This window comes from Sander lucioperca, chromosome 10, assembly GCF_008315115.2.
Source record: "Sander lucioperca isolate FBNREF2018 chromosome 10, SLUC_FBN_1.2, whole genome shotgun sequence".
NCBI lineage: Eukaryota > Metazoa > Chordata > Actinopteri > Perciformes > Percidae > Sander > Sander lucioperca.
The window spans coordinates 28,862,383-28,890,065 of record NC_050182.1 but is presented as its reverse complement, the minus strand read 5'-3'; the positions used below and the strand labels follow the sequence as shown (position 1 = coordinate 28,890,065).

Below are 27,683 nucleotides of genomic sequence, written 5' to 3'. Positions count from 1 at the left end.
TGTCCTCATGAAGCCACAAAAAAAAATAAGGTCATGTTAAACAGGAGCATGTCCTATTCCCCTTTAACTTTTGCCACAGAAAGTTCCCTTCTCTCTATTGAAACAAATAAGGCAGCCAGTGCATTTCTTTTTTCATAAGTCATGATTGATTTACATTTAAATAAAAACTAATAATAATTCTCTGTATGTATGAAACAAAGGCATTACTGGTATTTTCTTAATCATCCCCAACACTATTTGATTCGTGAGATTGTATCACACACACACACACACACACACACACACACACACACACACACACACACACACACACACACACACACACACACACACACACACACACACACACACACACACACACACACACACACACACACACACAGCTTCTTCTACCAGTGTGAGGCATTAATCTAAAACTCTGAACTATGAACTCTACAGCATTCAGAGCGCTAATATACAGTATTTGCAATCTCTTCGACTAAAGTGAAAGCCTTTCAAAACAAAGAGGGGAAAAGAAAACATCATCATTCATGACGTGATTAATTTGCTGCCTTGCAAGAGGATATTCACACTTAGATGTTCGGCTATTTCCACTTTTTTTCTACTGAGGTTGAGAAAACGGGGGACAGGTTTTTATCTTCCTATTGCACTGCCTTCTGTCATTCCTAATGGGCCAAGAACAAGGTGTCAGACAAGTGAATAGGAGAATGAAGTGAGCACTGCGCTGGCTTAGTGTGGAATAGCATGGTTTGTCTCATTCATTTTACACAGACTGGTCGGTTCCACATGCACCAAATCAAACGAAAATAGTTTCACTGCATAGCTGGCGGGAATAATTTGTTTCAGGTAGTATAAAAAAGGGGGAGCATTGGCTGTGCTAAATTATCTCTTTTAACAAAAGAACCTTTAAGCCATAGTCACGGGCTTTGATTTGCATTCCTCAAATAGAATCCAATTAGAAGGTTTGAATGTGTTCCAAATGTCTCTGGCTAAATTGCGTGTATGTGAGTATAGACGGCTGGGACAAAGACAACACACACACACACACACACACACACACACACACACACACACACACACACACACACACACACACACACACACACACACACACACACACACACACACACACACACACACACACACACACACACCATTTGTATTGATAGGAGTAATGAACTGAATGGGGAGAAGCAGGCTGCTGTGCAAAGAAGTCTAACCGTCCTGAGTCAAAGAGTAGGAGATGACATAGCCTGGTGTATTGCTCCTCTCTTGTCTGTTTGTGTATTGGACTGCTACTCCACCAGGAACTAGACGGCCCCTTTCTGGTCCTGCTCCGTAGGAACGGAGTAGATCCTGAAGAAAGAAAAAGGGAGGACAGGCCATAGAAAGGGAATACAGGGGAAGGGGGTGAGGGGAGACAGGGCAAAAGTCTGTCATCTTCAAGATATTGTTAGGTTCTTTCTCCGTTTGTTAGCAGAAAGACACAAGAAACATCGCTGCATGTCGGAATTCAGGAAACGACACGTCTGCCTTATGCTGCAGGGCTCTGACAGGTGCAAGCTGACTGCACCACCTCAAAACACAGCTCATCCCCAGGTGGGACTTATAAACCTGGCAAGGCACTGTTGATCCAACAAGCCAGAGGTTGCTGTGTGATTAAGCCTCTTTTCAGCAGAGCGATCAGTCAGCACCAAACACTGCCAGAGCTGACTGCAGCCCCGGGAGGCAGCCAGTAATCCTGCAAAAGAATTTAACCCTTGCAGATTGTCTTGGGTGTCTGCTCCACAATGGCAGTTCTCCTGCTGCTTGGATATCTCTGGAGACTAACTTGAACTCTGTAACCTCTCCGACCCAACCTGCAGGTCATGTATTACTGCACCCCAGAACAAAAGAAACTGATTAGTCTGCAGAAAGCCTTCCTAGAGCTAACAGTGGTTAAATAAGCAAGGTGTAGAAGGGTGGTGAAAAGCGAAGAGAGAGCGTCTCTCTGTATAACTGGTTTAGGCTGTTCTGCTGTCTGAGTGCTATTGGCAGTTTGTTGTCATGACGCCTGGATCATCTTTACAGGATTGTTTTATTTTTTGAGCAGAGTCATCTACTGAGGCCTCAGAGCATGAGGTAAGCTTTGTCTATTTACTATTGTTTGATTGCTAACATGGGAAGGGTTAGTGGTGTGTGTTGAGTGGTGGCGGTGGAGGCCCTCTGGCTATGTAACTGATTGCTGTACAAGTCCAGACAGGCTCAGATGAGTGGATGCTGGTTATGTTTTGTGTTTTTTTTGTTTGTTTTTTTTTCATGCTGAGAGTTGGATGAAGTAGGGCTCAATGACAAGGCAGCAGAAAGGCAGTTACCCACCAGACTGGTTCTGTCACCTGCACGCTGACTTAGTTAGTGTAAAGTGGAAAATGCATCTCTCAAATATCAAATTTTAAATTGGAGAAATTTGACCTTACCCTTGCTGCCGATTGTACTTGTGGTGTCTTACTGAGATTATGGCTGCAAGAAAGAAAAATGGAAAAAGGTCATGGCTAAACAAGAGAAAAGTTCATATTTGCTTAGGTATTAATAGCTCTAAAAGGCACACAGGGACTACAGAAATTCCAGCCAAGCACCAAAGGACTTTACAGCAGTGCATTTATCAACTATGGGAATGAAACCAGCACTATTTTACATTTCACTGCATTATGTCTTAGCAAAACACAGAATACTTACCGACTATCACAGCAACTGACAGAATCAATGCAACCACAGCTACAATTATGACAATCAGGGTGGTTTGGTCTACAAGAGAAAAAGTGGTAGCGTATTAAACAAGCAGTAATAACTAAGGTAAATTGATATCATGAATCCCCTATACTTATGTATTCTAATATTTTATTACTTAATTTACGGTATAACACTTATTATCATTAAAATACTTTTCTCACCTTCTTTTAGACCAGTAGTTTTATCTGCAGCTGAGTCAAAAATTGGAATCGCTGTAAGTGGCAAAGAGAAGAAGAGAACAGTAAACATGAGTTCTGCTGATTTCAAGTGTACTCTACTGCATATAGAAGACAATAATACAACAAAAAGGTATATGGAAGTAAGTATATGTGCATGAGCTTGTGTCTACAGAGAGGCAGAGGGTTGAGGCTTCAGAGGAACTGTAGCTATTTGCAGAAAGGCTGCTTCTCCAAGAGCTAACTGCCCTGTTCTAAACAGATCTGTAATTCTATCAAATGTCCATCAGAGCCAAGATGAGGAGTGACGGAGAGAGGTGTGGAGAGAGAATGAGAATGCCAATGTTGATTAGCTGACCAGCAGGACGGCAGAGATGTCGACATGTTCATTGGCCTTACGGCAGAATCCACAAGGCCCCTCCGGGGAGTTAATTGATTCCATTCAGGGCTTAATGGTTGGGAGGAGGGATAGACAACAGGGGCCACAGCCCCACACATTTCACTGGACTAGAGCTCCCTATACACAATGCTGCCTTACTGACAATAATTACAGAGGCCATAACCTTTACATACTCTTCTGGACAGCTGCCGTTACAGTGGTTGTGTGCTGAATAGAATCCTCATCATCATCATCCAGACCTGTGAAGTAAGGAGAGATCAGATGCTTGTACAGAAAGTACAGAAATGCATGCTTTTTAGTATGACCAACTTCAAATAATAACAGTATTCTTCTACTGTACAATAGACACGATACAGACAGCACATTTAATCGTTTAGCAACACTATTGATTGAGGGTTTTATGAAGTCTGTTTAGAACCAAAAGGTTTGAAAGCAAAAACAATTAAAACTATAAACAAGAATCAATACTGTACACAGGAAACCTAAACCCATCTGAATCGTAGGCAATAACAAAAGGTGAAAACAAGAAACCACACTCATAAGCAAGTGCCTAAAACTGTGAGTAAATAACAAAACTGTAAAGGAGAATAAGGAATGAAAACCATTAAGTAAGAAACGGGAGAGTTTCAAGTAAGAATCAAACACCTATAGAAAATGTGTTTTTTCTTGTCCAGGACACTGCATTATGAATCTACATCATGTTTTTAAGTTTTTCTCTTTGACAGGAAATTCACTAGTTCACATCAAGTTCACATTGCCGTAAATTGACTTCATGCATAAACCAGTTACATTCACTTAATAACTTGTTGGATAGCACTATGACTAGTGTGCCCAGCTGACTGAAAGGCTTCCTAAGGTTTTTCTTTATTTTACAGATAAAGATGCATTACATACCTCCATTAGCTGATCCTTCAATCTCTTTTGAAACAGCTGCAAAAAATGTTGTAAATAAAGTTAAAATATACAGTTTTTAAAGATTCATATTCATCACAATCCAGAATACTGCTACGTTCAGATTACAGCGCAAAAAGTATTCAGGCTATAGTAAGTTTAATGGTAAACTTGTATTACATGTATTCGACGGAGTCTATCTGCTGTTCTTTTCTGGTATGCTCTCTATATCAAGAAAGTACAGCACTGGGAATATTGTTACTAATTTCAACCTGCATGTTTTGCTTTAATTCTATTCTTATCAGGCAAACCCTTTGTTTTACTGTACCACCTTCTCTTTTAGGCGGTTGTACACTTCAAAAGTGAGTGCATACATTAAAGGAACACGCCGACTTATTGGGACTTTAGCTTATTCACCGTAACCCCCAGAGTTAGATAAGTTGATACATAGCCTTCTCATCTCCGTGCGTTCTGTAACGCTGTCTGACGCCCCCAGCGCTAGCTTAGCCTAGCACAGATCATGCAGGTAACTGGTTCCAACTAGCCGACTGCTCCGAATAAGTGACAAAATAACGCAAACATGTTCCTATTTACATGTGTGATTTGTATAGTCACAGGGTGTACAAATAATAAGATCACATGAGACACAGCCATATTCTAACCGTATACTAAGTGGGAACTATATTCTCAGAAAGTGGAAGCACTGCTACTTGGGCGGAGTGATTAGCGCAACACCGAAAAGCACAGTTACTTCAGTCAACAAAACCAATGTGAATAGCTAGTTAGTAGCGAACATGACTGGTGATCATGGCATTATTTTTACACCCTGTGACTATACAAATCACAACATGTAAATAGGAACATGTTTGGGTTATTTTGTCACTTATTCGGAGCAGTCGGCTAGTTGGAATCAGTTACCTGCATGATCTGTGCTAGGCTAAGCTAATGCTGGGGGCGTCAGACAGCGTTACAGCACACACTGAGATGAGAAGGGTATGTATCGACTTATCTAACTCTGGGGGTTACGGTGAATAAGCTAAAGTCCCAATAAGTCGGCGTGTTCCTTTAATCTTTACATTCGCATACGTAGGTAGTTAGGTGAGGCGCAGGGATGCATAGACCCTGATTAGATGTTTATCACCTGCAAGCGTCACAGAGATGAGAACATACCAGTAGCAGCTGGCAGCAGCAGCAGCAGACAGAGGAACAGCAATCGCATCATCTTCAAATGCTGCGGGGGGGAAAAAAAACCAAGTTAAAAATATCTGCTATTAATATTCAGCCATTGATGTGCGTGGGATCTTGGTGTTTTGGTTTAGAGATAGGGTGAGATGGAAAGCAGCAATGCTGTCTATTATTGAGGCTTGTGTGGCACTTTGAGTTTCAGGATCACATACGGCTAGTCAGTGGAAAACTACAATTTATAAGCTAACAAGTCCTTGTACAGTTTTAACTGGTTTAAAGTATGCATGCAAATCTAGATTGTAATCTGAGGTGGGTGGTGGCGAGACGGTCAGTGAATGACAACCTTATTTCCCATAGTGCTCAGCAGAAAAACTCCCCTCCCTATGCAAAGCCTACATGCTATGCCAGGTGTTGAGCAACAAAAATAGTGTCTAATGACTTCCAATGAAAAAAACAAAAATGAATAAATATTTTTTATTTATTGTATGCTGCTGAGCATTATTCTTGTCATGCTAATTGGGAAAGAAAAGTATGAGCTTGATTGCACCTGAAGTCATATTTATCCAGCAACTTTTATTTTTAGTTTTGTTCTTTAGGAGAAATCTTACAACTTCCTCATGGCCCAAAACAAACCCTACCTCTGCTCCACATCCCCACCACATAGATGTGAAACACAGATGTTCCTTGCCTGCTAAACAAAGCCCCAGCTGTGTCAAACACAATATGAATGTTTTTTTACCATAAAACATGGTAATGACCTCTCCTCCAGTCTAGGTCTCAGATAAAGCCTCATTAGCCATTGAGGTTGGAATGGGATCAGAAACCAGTACTGTACACAACACTCCCATTGAGCCAAATGTTGCCTCTTCATTGTTAGCCGTGCCCATTGTGTCCTTATTTCCTTTATAGTTAATGACTATGTGGAACATACAACAACACCCTATACCCCCACACAGTAGTTACCAACTTACTGTTTCCTATTCATTGCTACAATTTAAGGAAGTGGATAATGCTCACCATATTTGGTGAATGGAAGTGAAAAAGGCATGGACAATAATAATGGATACTAGTCAACATCAGTTAATTATTTCCATATGTTTTTTGACAGTTTCACGAAAGACCATAAACTGTAATCTCATCTACATGCTGCCATAGTTGATGTCTACAAACTTTAATGTGAGACAAACGTCCACCCTGTAGGAAAGAACGAGTACAGTCCACAACAAGATTATCTTCATGTTAAGTTAGTCGAACAGCATTAAGAACTATTTTGGTTGACTATATGAAAAAGATGTTAATCACACAGCCGAGGCTGATTGGAGAGGGAGTGTAGTGTGGGCTCTTCTGGCCTCTTGAATAGCTGCAGTAAATCTCCAAATGCAAACAACCTTAGAAGCTGCAAATAAAATCCCCTTCTGTATCCAATTTGCTTTTCAGTCGCTTTGGGTGAAATAATAAGCTGATCCAATTTGGAAATATTTATCAACCCAGTCCACTGCCTCTGTATCAAAATGGCTCCTGACGCCTGTATTATTTTCAAATTGGGTAATATTTTCTTGTACGTTTGAATGCCGATTGAATTTGCTCTTTAATACCAGACCCAATTTGCAACAAACAACCAGTGACTTGCTAATAAAGCAGACATACCAGCTGACTGCTGGCTAGAGATGCAAAGATCATAGAAGGTAATGTAGAAATCATAAAACTAGAGTGCAGTGCTGCAAGAAAAGGCATATACTGTGCTGTTGCTGGAGGGTGAACTTATCTTGTTTTTGTTCCATTCTCCCCGATGCAGTTCTTCACCAACAGGATTAACCCTGAACCTCATACCTGTCTGGCCAGGCCAGCCCACAGAACACATAAATCTTGTTTACCAGGTTTAATTTTGAATGATGAACACTTTCCATTCCCTCCAACCCACCCAGTACAAGCTATATCAACAAAATACACACACAAACAGAGGTTTACTACATGCACATAAACAGAACTACTTGCAGAGACACTGACTATCTCTTTCATTATCTGCTCGCACTGATAACAGCCCTCTGCTCAACCACTGTGCATTGCTGACAAGACTTTGACAACAGTGATAACAATCACTAAAGATACTAGAATTACTGTGGCCTAGAGAGTTTGCAGGAAAACAAATACAAGTAAAAGAATATGAGAGAAAGAAGCTAGCAAATAAAAACTTGGATTATTGTGAAGATGTGTCAACACTAAAACAGACTTTCTCTAATAAACAATGAGCCCAACAACAAGGGAAAAAAGTGAGTGAGAATGGGACAAAAAGCACCACGATAATTTGTTATTCATTGCCATCCAAATGTTATAAAAGTGGTAGCTTTCTCTGGTTCAGTGAAGAGAGAAAATATTCTTATGGAAATATTTACTGAACTCTGCCATCTCTACCCGAGGTGTTTATCTAAGTGAGGTTGATGCAAATTTATTTTTTTCTATAACACAACATACTCTGCTATGCCACTGGACCGCAAACAAAGTAACAAGGAAATGATCAAATGAAAATAAAGCAAAACTCACAATACCTCAGTTGGTGCCATGCAAATCAGTGTCAACCAAGCAGTTATTTCCAATAGAAGTGGTTTGTAGGTGACTTTTTGAGTATCAGGCCTCTCTCTCTCTCTCTCTCTCTCTCTCTCTCTCTGTGTCTGTGTGCAAAAATACAAAACATGTGACAACACACAAGAATGAACAGATATGATTCCTACGGTTACACGAAAATATTGGCATGTTCCACCTCGACTGTGACTAAAACAGCACCGAATTCAGGGCATACAGAACCCTGGGCACGTACACCTCAGGTTTACGTTTTATCAGATGGAGACAAAGCGGTTTTGTCTTTGTTTTGTTAACAACACTATCACAAGACCTATCCCAGTGACATTGAGGGTTTTCACAGTCCACTCTATCTGAAATTCAGCTTCATCATCCCTACGAGAAACACAAAATGTGCACACAAAAACTCAAAGACGAGATGTAAAGTGTTCAACGAATGTTTGGTGCCCCTGCTTCACCTCCGACACTCCCTGGGCAAGCAGCTTGCTTAACAACAACAGAAAAACACTTAATTTGTTCGCACAATAATATAACAGGTCACAACTCATGACCACACTGTGGTTGCTATTTTACACACACACACACAGGAAGTGAGAGAACATTGACTCTGTATAAAAAAAAACGGTAAGCTACTGCTGTTAGAGCTGAAAGGTTAAATACGGAGGTATAAAAACACAAAAAGGTGCACTGCAGGCTGTATGCTGATAATAATTAGCTTACAAAAAAATCCCATTATGCTAGTAACGTTACTAACGTTACTCTATTTGCGTATTATTACATTACAGTCAAGTACTGACAACATATGACCAATAACCTACCAATAAAAAAGAGACAGTTCTAATGCAAAATGTGTACTCCGTTTGTGGAATGGTTTTAAAAGCATATCCTTGTGCGACTCTTCATCTCTGCCCCGAAATGCAACTCACCACAGTCAGTCAGATGAGCCACAAGCAGAGCCGACTCTTTAACAGGAAATCTGCTGCAGTGTGAGCCAAGTTCAGAGGAACTTTATTCTGAAGTACAAGGGGATTCACAGCCACCTCATATCGCGCTCAACTGACCCTGAATTTTGCCTCTCAGTCAAGCAACTGCTTCTGTGGAAAATACCTCCGTGTGTCATAACTGCTGTCATGACAGTTTCCTGAATTTATGAAACTATGTGTAGATGCTGATAATAGCATAAGGTATGCATAACACGTGATATAGCAATTCAGCTATCACTTTAGTGTTATGCATACCTTATGATGTGCTTCTTACCAAGCCACACTTTCCGGTAAAATTGAGTGATTGGTGATTGTTTTTATTTTAACTGGACCAAAAGTTGCAAAAAAAGGTACCTGAGCATTTTAATGACATGCTACATTCCACAATCAAGTCATGTAGTTAATACGGATCACCTGGCAGTTGTAGCCTAATTAGTCGACAAATGATGACGTCCACACGTTTTGATTGACAGGCGTAGCACAGGTGTGCTAGACCATCTTAACCTCCTTTCTGGCAGTATGTTGTTAGCTCCTCTCTAATGTTTGATGTGCATTCAAATAGCCTAAAATATATCAGCTGTAAGGAAACCGAATCGATATCGTTCCATTCATGACAAGCTTTCTTGTTGCAGTGTAGTAATGCAGTATGTGCTGCTGCTCCAGGTGTGCCTCTTGGGACTTGGTAAGTGGCATAGGCTAATTGTTTGTAGGTGTGATAAAGCTACATTCAACAACGAGTGTAACCTGACTAGTTTTTCCAGCATGTTGGTTGCTTAGCTGTGTCTATTTTTACCTTCATCCCTTCTGATAATATTTGCAGCAGTTAGTTATGTTATTTCTCTTTCACCTGCAACACTCAAGTCTCAACAATTCTGCTGTCTACCTTCTAGTTGTCTAATTTTGAGTGATGAGTGGGGCATGGCTATGTCTAGCCTTTGGAACAACAAAAGATACTAATCTGTGCACTGCTAAAGGGAATTATAGTTCGTCTTAAAAATCCTCCGTTGTCTTTTCTTTGCATTGGGATGTGAATAAAAGGCATTACATATAGGCTATGTAAAAATAGATCATAGTTGCCTTTTTGTTGCCGTGCTATATATGATCGTTTTGCATTAGTGTCATTAACTTTAGCTACTACTTGCAATCAAACCCATACAGTATAAGCTTGTGCTGAAAGATGATCAATGTGTATGGAATAATACAGTACTTTAATGGAAGTTAACTCATTAGAATATTAACTGAAAGGTGAACTTACATTTAAATGAGCTGTCGTTTAGAGTCGTCTCTACACTGCTGGTATGTTGTTGCTCCCACACCAAGATACTTGTTATCACTAAAACTGCCAGTGAGTGTATGTTAATACAGGTGTAACCAGTCAGGAACTGGAAACTATGTACTTCATTGGCTGCTGAACTTGTTGAAATCTGACACCACCAGTCTTATCTCTTACAAAAGTGGACTTGCTGTGTGTACGGGCGGGGAAACTTTCTCTCAGTGAATAGATGTTACTGTTTACTGTCATACAATCAACTGCTGTCAATGGTATTTTACTGTGTACTGTCATACAATCAATTGCTGTCAGAGTACTGCATCTTTTGTTTTTTTAAACATGTTATTGCTCACTTTATATGCACATGTTCTACAGTTAAAAAAATATTTTATATTGAATTAAAAAAAAAGTAACTCAATTTTGTATTCTCCTCTGCAGGCCTGTCCGTGGCCAGTCCTGGTAGGACGTTTCTGTTTCTGTTTCCCCCTCATAATGACTCAACAGCAAATGTTGACCATAAAGTAACTATCACAGCCACTGATGTTTGGACTGCAGTCACTGTGAAGGTTCTGGAAAGCAGCTACGTCCAACACATCTTCCTCTCTGCTAGCCAGTCAAAGACGATTCACCTGCCATTGTCTGTGGGAATGACCAGTGATCGCTCCTCCAACCTTCTTAGTGTGATGTCTGTGAGGCCTGTTACAGTCCTCGCCTCATTTTGTACCCAGACTGGTTGTGACCACAGTCTCCTTCATGACGTGTCTTCCTGGGGGACCCACTACTACCCCATTACTCCTAACTTCCCTAACCAGACTGCTGTCAGCCAGATGGTGATCACCAGCTCAGACCAGGGGACATTGGTAGATATCTTCCTTTCAGGGGAAGTGCTCTTTGAAGGCAATATGTACCCCAGGGGTAGCGTCCTTAAATTGTATATAGGGGTGCTGCAGAGTGCATACCTCCAGAGCGACATCAGCCTGTCTGGCTCAGAGTTAATCTCCAAAGAAGCTGTAGGTGTAGTGGTTGGTTTTACCTGCTCCAAAGATACACCTGGGGATTGCTTGTATGGATTTGCTGAACTGAAACCAGTCACACACTGGGGGTTTGAATATGTTATCCCTCCCTTGGTAAACACAGGAATGAGTTCCAGTTTCCTGTTGGCAATGGCTACTATCAACTCTGAACTGGACGTCACCACCAGCACCAGGCAAAATAACTTGTCTCTCATTGGTGGCATTATGAAGGCCATTCCAATTGTGACCTCGGATAAAATTTGCGTTATTAGTGATTGTCCTCTTCAACTTGTTTACTTCAGATCTGGCAATGCACGGGGTCCTTCAACTCTAACAGTACTGCCATCTGTTGATGATATCTGCCAGACTGTACCTATGTTTGATTCAGGTGATATGAGTAAGCAACAAGGTAACAGTACTCGCACAGGAGATTTAAAGTCTGGTGTTAAATTCTCCCAGAAGCTCAACCTAGCTCAGCTACATGATGATGATGATGATAATAAAGATGCAAATCCTCTTACCACTGACCCAGATGTGGGGCACTATCTGAGTACAATGAACAGGCGACTATATCCAGCACTGTGTGAGAGAGGTTTGTTTTGAGGCTTTTTTTTTAATGACTTTGTATTACATGTTGGTTATTTGGTCAGTGGTAACTTCTCTTCTCTTTATTTCAGGTACAGCTTCTTGTGAAGAGTTGCACTGTGAAAAATGGAAGTGCTTTATCAAAAATGGAAAACCACTCAGTTCTTTGAAAACTAAACTATGCTTTGCATGGGGTGACTCTTATTTCCGCACATTTGATGGAAGAGATTTTGTCCTACATGGAAACTGTAACTATACTTTAGTTCAGACGATCTGTCCAGGCTTAAGTGCTTCTGTTCCACTACAGATTCATTTAGAGCAAGCATATTTGAACAGTGCTACTGCCTCCACCATCCACACAGTGCAGATAAGCATCCAGGGCTTTAATATCTCCATAGTTAAAGACGACAAAAATCACGTTAGGGTGAGTATACTAAACTTACTTAAATGAAACGTACACTTTTTGTAACTGTTCATTTACATTGCCTGCTCTTGCTTTTAAACTTGTAGATTAACGGACAGAAAATGAAGTTGCCCCTCACCTTGGGAAATGGGTCCCTGAAATTTTATCCAAGTGGCTCGAGCGTTGTCCTAGACACTGCATTTGGCCTGGCTCTGCAGTATGACTGGAAGCACCATCTCCAGGTTGAAGTTGGCCCACAGCTGTATGGAGTCCTGTGTGGTTTGTGTGGAAATGCTAATCGCAGCTCCACAGATGGTGTCATTGCCTCTAATAGCACTGATGAGACCCAGACTAAAGATGTTACCCTCCAATGGGTGGTGAACAGTGACGCAGGCTCTTGTATTGAAGAATGCGCTGGAGGTGTCTCATGTCCATTGTTCACTCAAAACCAAACCAAATCATTTCCTAGAATTAAAGGCAACTCCCTCGGTATTGGGTGCACTCTACTACAGAGAAACAATGGACCTTTTGCAGATTGTCACTCGTATATTGATCCTGAGCCATTTTTTCGAAGTTGTATAGACAATATGTTTGTCAATAAATCTGACTCTTCTATGTGCAAGATCTTTACAGCCTATGCCAATATCTGCCAAAGGCTCTCGGCCAGAGTCCAAAACTGGAGAACCATCTCAAACTGCTGTGAGTTTTCAGAATTATTTCTTATTTTTAAAGTGATAACATGATTTGCTGAAAATAAAAATTGCTAAGAGTATGTTGAATGTCCTTTTCACAGCTATGAAATGTCCCATGAATGGCCACTATGAGATCTGTGGTTCTGCTTGCCCTGCTACCTGCGGTAATCCAGAGGCCCACAGTAGTTGCACCCGGCCCTGTGTGGAATCATGCCAGTGCAACAAGGGCTATCTGCTGAGTGGTGGGGAGTGTTTACCGCAGAGCAATTGTGGTTGTCTTCACCAAGGTTCCTACCATCTCCCCAATGAGAACTTCTGGATTGACAATCACTGCCTGAAGAAATGTGTTTGCCAGCCTAGCTCCAAAAGGGTTATGTGTGCCCAGTCTCATTGCCAGGATGGAAAAGTGTGCAAGGTTCTGAATGGAGTCCTGGGCTGTCATGTGGATGGGCCTGGGGTGTGCATAGTTAAAGGAGATCTACATTATACCACCTATGATGGGCGTAACTTTGATGTGTATGGCAACTGTACTTACATACTCACTTCTCACTGTGCCACTTGGGAGGGCCTGGAACACTTTAGTGTGGAGGTCCAGAACCAGATGGAGGATGCTACAAATGTTTCCTTTCGGCATGTTAAAATGGTGGTCCCGGGTTTTGCCATTGAGATGTCGAATGATCGGAGTAACACGGTTATGGTAGGTTCATTTATTTTCCACAGTACATCTAGACAGTCATGTTTTCTCCACTTGCAGTGTTAACATTACTCCACTTGTTTCAGGTAAATGGTCTGCGACTGCATCTTCCATATGTATCGAGCCAAGGCAAAGTAAAGCTCTACATGACTGGACTCTCAAAGTGTTTAGAGACTGACTTTGGCATTGTTGTAATGTACAGCCCTGACGTCATGACCGTTAAAATGCCAAGGATCTTCTCTGGTAATCTCTGTGGCCTGTGTGGGAACTTTAATGCTGATCCAAAAGATGATCTGATACCCGATGACAAATCTGATATTTCTCAGGCCATTAAACGCTGGCAAACAAGCAGTGAACATGAATGCATGGATATGCCTATGAACCCTTTGGGTTGCAATTTACAAGATATGGCTCTTTATGGGGGAAAAGATTTCTGTGTAAGGTTACTAGATACAGAAGGAGCATTCCAGAGCTGCCACAAAACAGTTGATCCAAAAGACTTCTACGATAACTGTGTTCATGACCTCTGTTATAGTAACCAGACTACCCTGTGTCAGGTTCTGTCCAGCTATGTTGCTGTATGTCAAGAAATGGGAGCTATAGTGGATGAATGGAGGGCTTCAAACTTTTGTAGTAAGTAACCATAGTGAAATATCCTTTCCTTTTAAATGTGTACAGAATAAGAGTATTTTGAAATAATTGATTTTTCTCTCTGTCCTTTTGTAGATCTCTCCTGCCCACCTAATAGTAAATACCACCTGTGCTCCAGTCACATGTCTGACTGTGTAGAAAACTCACTAGCAGTGAAATGCGAAGAGGGTTGTTTCTGCAAACCTGGGTTTTTCAACAGTGGTGGGGATTGTGTGCCAAACTCTGAGTGTGGCTGCATTTACAATGATGTTTACTATAAAATCCAAGAGAACTTCTACCCTGATGAGCACTGTCAGCTGCACTGTGCCTGTGTGGGCCACAACAGAGTGCAATGCACCAACCACACATGTCCAAATGGAACAAAATGTGCCATCCAAAATGGCCAGAGGGCATGTCATGCTTTACAACTTACAACTGTTAAATGTGCAGTCATGGGTGGCAGACACTTCAGGAGCTATGATGGGCACAGCTTTGACTTTAATATGGGAAGCTGCCGTTATGTTCTTTCCCAGGTTTGTGACGAAGACGAGTCTCACCCTACTGTTATTATCCAGCAAGGACGGCTGCACCTCAGGGTCAATGGAGTGAACATGTCTTTGGAGATGGAGCATTTGGGCAAAGTAAAGGTAAGCAGTTGCACATTTACGAACAAACTCTGTAGTATGATTGTAACTTTAACATTTACCTTTTCCAGGTTGATGGTGTTTTGAGGCGTCTTCCTGTCCACCTGGATCACATAGGAATACTGCATTCTGGCTTTCTGACTCGTGTTGTTGTAGACACAGGAGTTCTTGTCACTTATGGAGGACCTAATCTGATACAGATAGTGATTTCTTCCTCTGATAGAAAAATGTGTGGGTTGTGTGGAAACATCAGTTCCGTTGCTACAGAGGACAAACAAAGCCTAAATAGCAGCCTGGCAAGTGATGCTTCCATCTTTGGATCTATCTGGTCACTTTCACCACCTGGAACAAGCTGCTCTGAAAAATGTGATCTCTGTTCACCTTGCAACTCTACCAAGGCTGCTGAATTTGTATCTCATAACCTCTGTGGCATGCTGCTTGCTCCTGCAGGATCATTTAGTGGATGTCACTCCACTGTGGATCCTGGGCCCTTCTTTCAGAACTGTGTGAATGACTTGTGTATGTCTAATGGGAATGAAGAATTGTTTTGCGGTAGTTTGAGAGAGTATACTTTTGCATGCCAGGAGGCAGGAGCTGAGGCCAAACCATGGAGGGGTGAGAAGTGCTGTGAGTATTAATCTTGACTCCTACGTGTACATGTTGTTTCATCAGTCTGTTATGATGTGCCAGTGCATGTAAATCACACAGGTCTGCACACATGCTTCTCTTGTTCTTTTAGAACTCTGGGAAGCTCTGTAGGGAAGTTGCCAGATTGATGTAAGGCTAGCTGGACTATGAACCCTTTTTTTTTAACCCCCCCCCCCCTCCCACAGCGCTCTCATGCCCTGAACACTCTCACTATAATATATGTGTCAGTGCGTGCCCTGAGTCCTGTGGTATTTTATCCGATATCCCCTGCCCATGGGCCTGTTATGAGGGATGTCAATGTGAGTCAGGATACGTGCGGAGTGGAAATGGCTGCGTCAGAGCTGAGCAATGTGGTTGCTTTTACCTTGGGTGCTACTATGAGGTGAGTAACTACACATTATTTAGCTTATAGCATCTATCCTATACATTTACCTTTTTTGTATCCCATCAATTTGTTTTTTCTTAATCCAGTGTACTGTTTAGAATGTGATTTTTACCTAAAAACAATTGCAGCTTTGTATGACTTCTGAAAAATGTTTGTTCACTGAGGTGTTATGACAAATTAACATCTGACCCACTGCAGTTGCGGTTATAAACATGTTGCCACAGTTGAGCTAAACAAGTGACATTCCCTAGTTATTATTCATTGCACTGTTAATAATAACATGACTCATTAATGTCTCACGTACATACTGTATGCCATGTGTGTCATGACTAATCACAAAATCCTAGGCCTTTGTTTTCCTGGGTTGTTAGTTTGCTGTGTTTTAGAGAACAGTTGGGTAACGCACACCAACAATGACTCACTGTTCTCTGTAGATTGGGGAGATATCGTGGGATGAGGGTTGCTCTGAGCGGTGTAACTGCTCTGCCACTGCCGCCATGCGCTGTGATCCAGCCTCTTGCCCCGAGGGAGAGAGCTGCACCCTTAACAATACCTGGGGCTGTGCAAGGGAAGGTAGGCTCAGCTGTATCTGCTGTTTTGGTTGACATTTCCTCAGAGGTGAACGGTTGTTCACTCAGCTGCACAATGCAACACTAATTAGTATTGCATTATCAGATATGTCACTTTTTCTGATGGGGTTGTTTTGCAACTACATACAGTACGTAGCACACAGGTGTTTTTTGTCAGTGTCCTGTAATGTTAAACCGTCAACCCTTTGACTAATCTATTATGTACTTCTCTCTCCTCTCTGCCTTGATTATGATTGCAGTGCTTGTCAATCATAAGTAATAATAAACCTTATTTTACTTGTCGTCCACAGAAGCCTATGAAATGTATATGATGGGTTGCAAATTTAATGTATATTTACATTTGATGCCATCCAAATGAGGCTGTTTTTAACTTCGGACTACAGAATATATGCACTTAAACTCAAAGATTTGGATATGAACTTCATTTATTAATTTTATTTACAGCAGTTTCATAAGAGCTGATCTAGTCTGCAGATATCTAAAGCTGCATGTGTCTTCTACCTAAACTGCCATTAATCTGATAATTTCCCTCCTAATCTTTTCAGATAAGATCTGTGAAAATGGAGTGAATTGTGGTGTCCATAGCCAACCTCTGCAAACCCAGTGTTGGGTACTGGGAGGTGCCCACTTCTACACTTTTGATGGAAAGGTCTTTGAATTCCAAGGAAACTGTACCTACACGCTGATCCACATATCCAATGACACCAGTGAGAATATGACATTTTGGGTTGGGGTACAGAAAGACAGGAACTCCAATGAGTCTTCCTCTCTTAAAGCTATTCATGTCAAAGTAGCTAAAGACACTAGTATTACCATCTACAGAGGGGGGAAAGGCTATGCTTTGGTAAGTTTGAATTAGGAAATGCAAACCTACAAATCACCTTTTGAGCCTTTTTTGTTGTACTTTTATTATACAATGAGATGTCAACCATAAGTGTTTTTTTTTTTTTTTTTTTTTCCTTCTTTCCCCCAATATGGCCTTCAAATATACAGTTTGTGGTTTTTCACAATGTCTGTGCTCTGTCCACAGATAAATGGCGAGAAAAGGCTACTACCCGTGACTCTACAGTTTGGACTCATAAAGATTTATCAGAGTGGCATTTTTGTTGTTGTGGATTTTAACCTGGGCATCCAAATTAAGTATGATTGCTCTCATACTGCCACTATCCTCCTTTCTGCTACAACAGAAGTCCATGGCATGTGTGGTAATAATAATGGCATCAAAGAAGATGACCTCAGGACCCCACAGGGTGAGGCTGTTGATGCTACCACCTTTGGCTGGAGCTGGAGAGTTCCTGATCAGGAAGCTTGGTGCACAGCAGATTGTGGAGATGCATGCCCACGTTGCTCTTCTGAGCAGCTGCTGGAGAAAAATTTAACCAGTCAATGGATTGCCATGCACCAGTACATTTGGTCACCACAAAATCCATTCTACCTGTGCCTGGAAGGTAACTACACTAAAATCTCTGCAGCAGTCAGCCTATTTGACCTTTGCTCTACTGATGACACTCAGAAGGTCCTCTGCCTGGTCTTGGAGGCCTATGCTGCCGCCTGTCAAAATGGCCAGATCGGAGAGTGGAGAAATAGCACCTTCTGCCGTAAGCAAATTTGCGTTACTATGAAGCTCACATTTTTGCAACTGTCTCTTATGAGCAAACGCATAGTTAACTGGTTATAGGTGTCTTGTTTCTTTCTCTGTGCAGTTTTTCCTTCGTATTGTTAATTCTCATACTCTCATCAGCTGTTTCCTGCCCACTGAATAGCCATTATAAGTCCTGTGGCTCAGCCTGCCCTGCCACCTGTGAGGACCCATTCAGTTCAAGATCCTGCATCCTGGCTTGCGTGGAGACCTGCCAGTGTGATCCAGGGTTCGTCCTGGATGGTGACACCTGCGTCCCCTTGTCCCAGTGTGGCTGCACTCACAACGGCTACCGTTACCACATCAACCAGACCTTCTGGGCTGATGAGGGATGCACTGAAAAATGTGTTTGTGACCCACACACCCACCAGACGCAGTGCCATTTGGATTATTGTGGCCCCGATGAATACTGCGGTCTTCATTATGGAGTCAGAAGCTGTGTGCCGCACCCCCAGCAGACATGCATGTACACTGGTCATCACATAGTCACCTTTGACCAACATGACTATGATTTGCATGGCACCTGTCAGTACCGATTACTGGGCATATGTGGACAGAAACAAGGCCTTGATGCCATTCAGGTTTACGTACAGACAGATGGACACCTAGAGTCAGCACTTAATGTCCTGGTCAATGTGAGTGGTGTGCTTGTGGCGCTAAACAGCAAAAACACTGAGAGCACAGAGGTGAGTGCTGTGTATTTATTTATTTTTTCATGTCACACAAAGCATTTTTTAACACTAATAGGTCACAGAAAAATCATCTAAACTAGACTTCAAAAAGAGTACTTTTAAAAATGTGTTGCCCTGTGCTGACTTTTAAATGCAATTTTGGCCCCCCCTACAGGTTGATGGTGTCAAGAGGAACATGCCCTATCTCTTCAGCCCTACTGCACTGGCTTTCTCTTTGGGGCTGCACACTTACATATACACAGACAATGGCTTTGAATTTAGTCTCAGCAAAGAGGGCGTAATTCGCATTAGTCTCTCAAGTAAATATGCTAATGCCACTTGTGGCCTGTGTGGTAACTTCAACTCTGATCCTGCTGATGACCTCACAGCAAATGGCCCAGAGGAGCATCTCAGTCCTGAGCATTTTGGAAAAGCTTGGAGAAGTGGGCAGAATCTTTGGTGTGTGGAAGGCTGTCTAGGAGGAAGTTGTCCAAAATGTTCATCTGAGCGTCTGGCCCGCTTCTCTGACCTGGAGGCTTGCGGGAAGATTCTGGAAGTTAATGGACCATTCAGACACTGTCATGGCAAAGTGGACCCCTCCAGCTTTTACAAGCACTGCGTCAGTGACCTGTGTCTTCATAGAGGTCTCCAGCCTGCACTGTGTCACTCCCTGGCAGAGTATACTGCCGCCTGCCTTTCCTACAAGGCTACAGTTTATTCCTGGAGGAGTCCTGGATTCTGCTGTGAGTGTTAATGTGCTCTCAGCTCTGTTGTTCAAGTGAATGAAATTAATATTCTCTACAATTGTAACTCTGCTGTTTGGAGTTCAGCATCATTGCACACCAAATGAAATATGGAGAGTTTGCAGATGCTTATGCAAGCACACTACATGTTTAGATTGTTATTGATCACGCAACATAAGGAAAAGAGAATGAAGATTATTGGCATAGAAATCAGAAATATGCCTGTAGGTGCTTAATGTAAAGTTTGTTCCCTTGTGTATTTATTGAAAAGGTTAGTATAAAGTATTAGTGTGCGGTTAATCAAATTTGTATTGAGGCCACAACCTCTCAGGAGCTATTGGACCACTAGATGGTACTAATGCATCACTGGTCAACCCTAACCTTTACACCATTGTCCTGTCTTACTGTCCTAAGTGACTGAAGTCTCTCTGTATCTCTACAGACCCGTCCTGTCCCTCCAGTACCAGTTACAGCATGAGTTCTGCCTCGGTTCCCCTCTGCCTCGGCTGGAAGAATAACACAGTAGAGATGCCTCCAAACATTGGGGAGAACTGCCTCTGTGAAGAGGGTTTAGTTCACAGTGGCAGCCTCTGTGTCCATCCAGAAAGCTGTGGCTGCTTTCACCATGGAGAATACCTCCGGGCAGGACAGGAGGTGTCTACATGCCAGCAAAGCTGTTTATGTCATGCTGGGGGACACATAACTTGTCGTAATGTCTCCTGTGGAGAGGATGAGGAATGTAAGCTAATTAGGGGTGTTCAAGTTTGCCACTCCATACCCAAAGTGGCACACTGCTCTGTTTATGGATCCCAATACACCACGTTTGACGGACAGGCATTTGAATTTCATGGTTCCTGTAACTACACCCTGGTGCAGACGTGCCTCGATAACCTGGAAGCGGAGTCTGTTTTGATAGCTGCACAGGGCAACCACAGTAAGGGCAGACAGATCTACTTGCAAGTCAATAACATGTATTTTACGATGTCAACAGCTTTTCCTGGAAAAATTCAGGTAATTCATGTAACTATTTCACAGCTTTCAACATGATTTATTGTTCATCTCCTAGCATGCGCTGTAAAGTCATTTTTCACAGCATGCACAAACTGTACTGTATATTGGGTTTTTTTGGGGTTTTTTTAAAGTAAATTATTTCACCCAGGTAAATGGAGTTTATGAGAACCTGCCATTTTCCCAGAGCAACGTCACTGTACATGAGAGAAATGGATGGATAATCTTAAAGACCCCACAGTCAGTTGAGCTTATATCAGACCTAAAAAACCATATTCTGGTCAAGATCCCTGACATTTACCACCAGACAACCTGTGGCCTTTGTGGAAACTACAATGATAATCCCTCTGATGACCTGCAGCTGCCCAATGGCACCATGATCTCTGATCCTGACATTGTTGGGCTGTCATGGAAGTTGTCTGATACTGACTCATCCTGCAGCGACACATGTGACAGTACCTGTCAACTCTGCCAGTCCCCAATGCCCGAGTACACCTCGGACCTGTACTGTGGCCTTCTCACCCATCCCAGAGGACCATTCTCCTCTTGTCACCACTTAGTGTGGCCACAGAAATACTACTCCCTCTGCATGGAAAACCTTTGTGGTGCAGAGGGCCAACGCTGGGCCCTGTGTGATGCATTGTGGGCCTATGATGCAGCATGTAAGGAGGCAGGAGGGATGGTTGACCTCTGGACAAACACCACAGGCTGTGGTAAGTATTGGTACATTGTTTAAATGAAACATCAAAATTTCAAATGATTAAATGCAGTGAGATATCATACTGATAAAGACTGTCATGTGTTTTATTTTACAGCTTATCAATGTCCTCAATTCAGCCACTACAGCCAGTGTGCCAATGCTTGCTCCTCACTGTGTCCTGAGATTAGCCAGATGGTACAGTGCCCCAAAGACTGTGAGGAAGGTTGCCAGTGTACTACTGGACACCTTTATGATGGCCATGCCTGTGTACCAGCAGAGCAGTGTGGCTGCATACAGGACGGGAAGAGGTTTAAGGTCAGAATTAAACACTCCAGTACCAATTACAGCATGAGTTCTGCCTCGATTCCCTATTGGCTTTTTTCATGTTTATTTTTTCAGGCTTCTGAAAGCAAACTGCTACAAAACTGTACTGTTAGCTGCACCTGTGGGCCTCCTCTTGTCTGTGAGCAATACTCATGTCCTGTGCTGCACAGTTGTATAGTTTCAGATGGAATCATGGGTTGCCACAAGGATGGTGAGCATTTAAGTGGAAGAACCGTATTTTCAGAAATGGATTTGCTCTTTACTGCATTATAACTTTTGATGTTAAAATTAAAATGACTTTTGTTTTGTTTCAGCAGAGCGAAACTCAGACCTGTGTGAGGGAAAATGTGATGAAACGGAGAGATGTTACCTAAGCAATGGTCTGCCTGTCTGTGAGAGCCGTCGGGGTCTGTGCTGGGCCTGGGGGGGCCAGCACTATCACACTTTCGATGGGCTCAGCTATGACTTTGAGGGTACCTGTACCTATCTGCTCGCAGCCAGCAAAGGGGCACCATGTGGTCTGAAACCCTTTAGTGTATCCAAGAAGACTGACTGTAATGATGACGGAGCTGCATCCTCCACACAGGTGGTCACTGTACATGCTTATGGGTTCATCATCAAGTTTGGTAGTGAAAAGCGGAGCATACATGTAAGTCAATTTCATTTTTTGAATGACGGCTGCACAGGTTTTACTTTTTATCACTGAGTCTCTTTATTTTCAGGTTAATGGTAAAGTGACATACATTCCTGCTAATCTGTTGCGGGGTAAGATCCAGGTCTCTTACAAGGAAGGCAAAGCTCTATTGACAACTGACTTTGGTGTGCAAGTAGTCTTCAATGGGACCTCCACTGTTCTTGTTACACTCGACCCACACTACAAGGGCAAAGTGTATGGGCTGTGTGGCAATTTTAACGGCGATCCTCAAGATGAGTATCCTGTAACTACACCTGGTTCTCCTCCCATTAAGACAAGTATGGAGCTCGCTCAGGCTTACCGGCTCTTTGATGGGGACCATAACTGTGGTACTGGCTGCAAGCAGGTACTGGATGAAGTGACCTTGCATGCCGATCCAGTTTCTGAGGTTGTCTCTAGTGACAGGGGAAAGTGTGCAGTGCTCATGGATCAGAGGGGTCCGTTTGCCCACTGTCACAGTCGAGTCAATCCGGATTCCTTCTATGAAAGTTGTGTAGTCGACCAAATGGATAACGGGGAGTTAAAAGTGGCTCTTGACCAGGCCATATATTCATATTCCTTAGTTTGTGAAGAAGACAGTGATGGCTACCACAGTGGAGTGACAGTTGGTAAGTAGTCGTGTTGAGGAGTTTAGTATAACGCAGTTAAATGTTTTTATGACTATTGTGATAGAATTTAAATAACACACCAATAAATAATTTCAGATGTGCACTGTCCACCAAACGGCCACTACAAGACCTGCGGCTCAGCCTGTCCTCCATCCTGTGAATTGAATGTCACTTTCTGTATCGAGATGTGTGTGCAGGGCTGCTTCTGTAACCCTGGTTTCATTAGTAGTCAAATTGGCTGTGTGCGCCCACATGAGTGTGGCTGCACAGACTCCAGAGGCAAATACCACAGCCTTCACTCAACTTTCTGGACACCGGACAACTGTGGTCAGCTCTGTATCTGTGGACCAGCTACTGGAGAGATCCAGTGCCGTCCAGCCCAGTGCCCCAGAGGAATGGTCTGCAGGCAGCTACAGCACAAGCGGGTGTGTCAACCTGAAAGCCCCCAGAACTGTACCATTGTCACTGGGCTGCATTTCCAGACCTTTGATGAACATCACTTTGACTTTAGAGACAGTTGTGCATATTCTTTGGTTCAAACCAAGGCCAACCTAGGTGGACTAACACCATTTAATATCACTATCTCTGATGCAAGTTGCCACAAAAGGCTTTTTCATAGCCTTGATTTAACACTCTCAATCTATGGTCTGGAGGTGGTAGTGAGGAAAGATGACCCAGGAAAGGTTTTGGTGCGTACTTTGCAAGGTCCTATCGACAGTTTTCAAAGTTAACCACTGTATGTAATTTGAATGTGTTCTGTTTTTCATTTTCAGGTTGATGGACTGTATAAGCCCTTACCTTACTCTCACCTGACAGGCCATGTAAATGCCTACCACACACCTTCGTCTATAATCATTCACACTGATGTGGGATTACAGCTGATCGTCCACAACACTGGTACACTAATGGTTATCCTCCCCAGCAGTTATGGCTCTTCTGTCTCTGGTCTTTGTGGGAATGCCAACACTGACCCTTATGATGACCAAATTATGTCCAATGAAGAGCTTGCCCAAAATGACCTAGAGTTTGCCCACAGCTGGAGGTCTCTGGGAGCAGAGGCTTGTAGGTCCAACTGCTCCTCCAGACAGAAACATTGTCCTGTTGTTCAGAAGCTTTTTGAAGGCAGCGATTTTTGTGAAGTGTTGTTGAATGAGCTAGGGCCATTTGCAGGCTGTGCCTCGGTGTTGAGTCCCAAGCTTTACTTCCACAGCTGTGTAACAGATTCCTGCTCTTATGACGGACACTACTCAGCACTCTGCAATTCTATTGCATCCTATGCTGCTGCCTGCCAAGCAGCTCAGCTTCCTGTCAGGCAGTGGAGAAGTGACACTTTTTGTGGTGAGTAAATGGCTTAGTCTTCTCTTTTCATCTAACTTTTATTTTACTTTAACACCTCACAGCTAATTGTGTCCAGCCTCACGGACTCCCAAGACATTTCATGTTCGATACTTATTGATAAATCTTTCCTGGTTCAAAGCAGTAAAATTGGCAACCTTCAGGCTTCTATGAACATTTTACACAAGCCAGCAATCGTGCAAACTTTGTGTGATGGAAATGCCCATAATTGCCCATAATCCATTACACTTTAACAATAAGTGAGTGACAGAAGAAGCCTGGGACGGACACACACACACACACAGGAATAAAAAGGTTTACATGTACATCTCATTTAAAGCACTGTGCAGTTGTTTAATACATAGAAGGTTATGCCAAATAAATCAAATTCATCTGATTTGACCCTAAAACATTTCCATTTTGTCTATAAATGGAAGGTGAGCGACAAATGTCATCATCCTTAAATATCCACTGAAATTATTCAGCTCGGTTTTGTTATTCCCGCATTATCATTTTGAACCTTTGCACTGTCCTGCACTCAACCTACTGACTTCCATAGTAAAAGGCTGAGTGTTAAGAGAACAGGGGATTTTGGATGGGCTTGCATATGAAAAAATAATTTTCTAGGATGAAAGTATCTGTTAGGTGTATATTTCTAGGGCAGCAATTATGTTAATGTCTTGTGATTTCCCCCCCCCCCCCCCACCACCACCACCACAGGTATGTCATGCCCTAAGAATAGCCACTATGAGCTGTGTGGACCTCGGTGCCCTGTTGTGTGCCTTGGACTGTCCTCTCCAGCAGGCTGTAGCGAAGGCTGTGAGGAGGGCTGCCAGTGCGACCCTGGCTACGTCCTGAGTGATGGCCAGTGTGTGCTAGTTTCTGACTGTGGCTGCATGCATGAGGGACAGTATCGCCCTGCTGGCCACTTCTACTCTGAGAAAAGCTGCAAAAAATGTGACTGCAAAAGAGGAGAAGTGACATGCATCCCCATGGAAAGCTGTTCATTAAAGGATGGCTTTGCCTTGCAGTATGGGGTGTGCCAAGTGTTTGCTGGCTTTGGCTATATCACTTTTGATGGTGTTATTCTGCCTCACCACGGAGCTTGCACCTATGTAGTGTCAGCCATGCATGACTATACTCTGCTACTTAGCTTTAAAAAGGACAGGAATGGCATTTTCACAATCAGCAGACTAGTATTTCGTTTGCTTTCCCTGGAAGTGTCCATTGACCCTGAAACTCTATGGAAAATACAAGTAAGTTCTGCAATCTGTCATCATTTATGTGTTAAAAGATAATTTCATAAAGTGTTTGCAGCCTTAACTGGTCTATGTGCTTCAGGTAAACGGAGAAGAACGCAGAGTGCCTTTTGACAATGGAGAACTTAAAGCGTACCAAGTTGGCAACAGACTGCTTATCACCACACCATCCGGGGTTGGAATTGACTTGTCCTATACCCAATACCTCAGGTTAACTGTGCCACAGGTATATGAAGGCACCGCTTTTGGCCTCTGTGGGAACTTTAATGGGGACAGGTATGATGACTTGGAAATGAGATATGGCCATCTTGCCAAAAGCTTTGCAGAGCTCCTGCACAGCTGGACATTTGAAGCTCCTGGACATTGCACTGACACTTGTGAAAGCGAGTGTGATGAGTGCAGGCTGTCCCCACATGACAGCATGGTCTGTGATATTCTGTTGATCAATAGTATTGAATTCCACCGTTGCTGGAATAGTGGTGTTGAGCGCGATATTTACTCGCGTATGTGCATCAGGGCAGTTTGTGCTGGGGCAGGGCACATGGCTGCATGTCTAGCAATGGAAGCATATTCTGCAGCCTGCCAGGCTAAAGGAATAGCAGTAGGATCATGGAGAGAGAACACTCCTTGTGGTAAGTGAGTAATTTTGATCACAGTTTAAATGAACAGTATGTGATCCACGCTAAATGATTTGTATTTTCTACCATTAGCTCTCCAGTGTCCTGACCGCAGCAGCCCAAGGGAGTGTGTTGACTCCAACTCATGCCCTGCTCTGCTCCAGCCTGGTTCGTCAGCAAACGGCTGTTCAGAAGGCTGCGAGTGCCATAGCGGAAATGTGTTTGATGAGGGAGAGTGCGTACCATTCAGTCAGTGTGGGTGTGTTCATCATGGTATATATATCAAGGTACATATACAAGCTTAATACAGATGGTAAATGCTATGCACATTCACAAGGGAATAGGTTAGTATCTGGAATTAAAGCTTACGTAAAATTTCTCTCCTCTTCTTAGATGGATGAGCAATTGTTCACGGAGGACTGCACCCAGAGATGCTGGTGCCACCCTTTGGGTGGAGTGGTATGTGAGGAGGCAGGCTGCAGTCCGGGGCAGCGGTGTGCTCTGAGGAATGGTTCCTGGGGCTGTCATGACCGACCAGAAGTTTGTGAGCTCAGGGGCAGTCTCCAAGTCTCCACACTCAGTGGGCAACAGCTGAGCTTGGAACCTCATTTATCTTACAGCCTGATGTCCCTCTGTGACGAAGCAAGTGTGCACTGGTTCAGCCTGATCTCTTACCATGGACCTTGTGATGGCAGCTCTTACAGGCTTGTCACAGTGTTTCAAATCCTCCTACATGGATCATCATTTACCATACAGGAAGGCACGGTGAAGGTATAACTCCACTAAGGATTTCCATGGCCAGAAACGAAACATATTTTAAGAAATGTCTATCCCAACTAACTTGCTGTTGCACCCAACAGGTGAATGGACGCTTTGTGTCTCTCCCTCACATCTTGCCATCAGGGGTGTCCCTGTCATCTGGTGTGAACCAGGACAAGTCAGAGGTCATTGTGATCCTGAGGAGAGACACTGGGATGGAGTCAGAGCTGGAGATAGAGATTGGTGTTACCATGGTGGCAGTCAAGGTCCCTCTCTGGTACTTAGGCAAATTGTGTGGTCTCTGTGGAAACCTTAATGACCTTCACTCACACAATTCACTCAGGCCATGGGTTCTCACTGACTTTCCTGGCTGGTAAGTGATGTTCTCCAACAACAGTACTGTGTGCATTAACTAATTGCTGTATATGTTTAAAAATTCATTTAATAATTAACATTTTCTCTTTTCACAGTGGCTTCACTGGATGATTGACCGTTTTAATGTCCTAAGTAATGTGAATTGGTGGATGTTTCAATACAAAAACAATTAAAACAACCTTTTGTATAGTTGTCATTTAAACTCTTAAGGATGGCAAGCCCTTCTCACACATTTTACATAATACTGGCAGTACTCTTATCAGTTAGGCCCATACACCCTTTTTAAATAAGGTCATCTCTGGCCAATGTTGATTAGATTACGTTAAAAAAAAAGGAATGAGGGCACACCTTTTTATCTAAATCCACAATGTGTACAGTAACTAAACCAGGCTTACTGTTGCCCTGCCCAAGGGCTT

The 27,683-nt window shown here is 42.8% G+C and overlaps 2 protein-coding genes across 7 annotated transcripts; one reads left to right on the top strand and one right to left on the bottom strand.

Annotated features, from left to right (window-relative positions):
• Window positions 1-602: 602 nt before the first annotated feature.
• On the bottom strand, window positions 603-10,368 carry si:dkey-262k9.2. Of its 6 annotated transcripts, none has more exons than XM_036006717.1 (9): window positions 10,237-10,368; window positions 5,407-5,467; window positions 4,240-4,275; window positions 3,551-3,584; window positions 2,931-2,986; window positions 2,716-2,784; window positions 2,457-2,499; window positions 1,155-1,356; window positions 603-1,060 (listed from the first exon to the last, which is right to left on the bottom strand). In XM_036006717.1, exons 2-8 carry the CDS (start codon window positions 5,456-5,458, stop codon window positions 1,311-1,313), a joined length of 336 nt encoding a protein of 111 aa, XP_035862610.1. In that variant the 5' UTR covers window positions 5,459-5,467; window positions 10,237-10,368; the 3' UTR covers window positions 603-1,060; window positions 1,155-1,310. The 6 variants fall into 6 exon arrangements, with proteins under 6 accessions (XP_035862610.1, XP_035862611.1, XP_035862612.1 ...); XM_036006718.1 differs by lacking the exon at window positions 10,237-10,368 and adding an exon at window positions 8,925-9,134; XM_036006719.1 differs by lacking the exon at window positions 10,237-10,368 and adding an exon at window positions 8,817-9,062.
• On the top strand, window positions 9,393-27,446 carry LOC116049354 (IgGFc-binding protein-like). Its single transcript, XM_031298916.2, has 28 exons — window positions 9,393-9,663; window positions 10,690-11,856; window positions 11,942-12,273; window positions 12,360-12,951; window positions 13,046-13,641; window positions 13,725-14,271; window positions 14,365-14,915; window positions 14,984-15,539; window positions 15,746-15,942; window positions 16,380-16,518; window positions 17,081-17,379; window positions 17,566-18,133; window positions 18,277-18,860; window positions 19,021-19,588; window positions 20,031-20,599; window positions 20,748-21,309; window positions 21,412-21,611; window positions 21,696-21,831; window positions 21,935-22,269; window positions 22,343-22,922; window positions 23,019-23,611; window positions 23,696-24,260; window positions 24,978-25,513; window positions 25,599-26,148; window positions 26,227-26,420; window positions 26,527-26,904; window positions 26,994-27,265; window positions 27,363-27,446. Exons 1-28 carry the CDS (start codon window positions 9,621-9,623, stop codon window positions 27,376-27,378), a joined length of 12,225 nt encoding a protein of 4,074 aa, XP_031154776.2. The 5' UTR covers window positions 9,393-9,620; the 3' UTR covers window positions 27,379-27,446.
• Window positions 27,447-27,683: the final 237 nt, after the last annotated feature.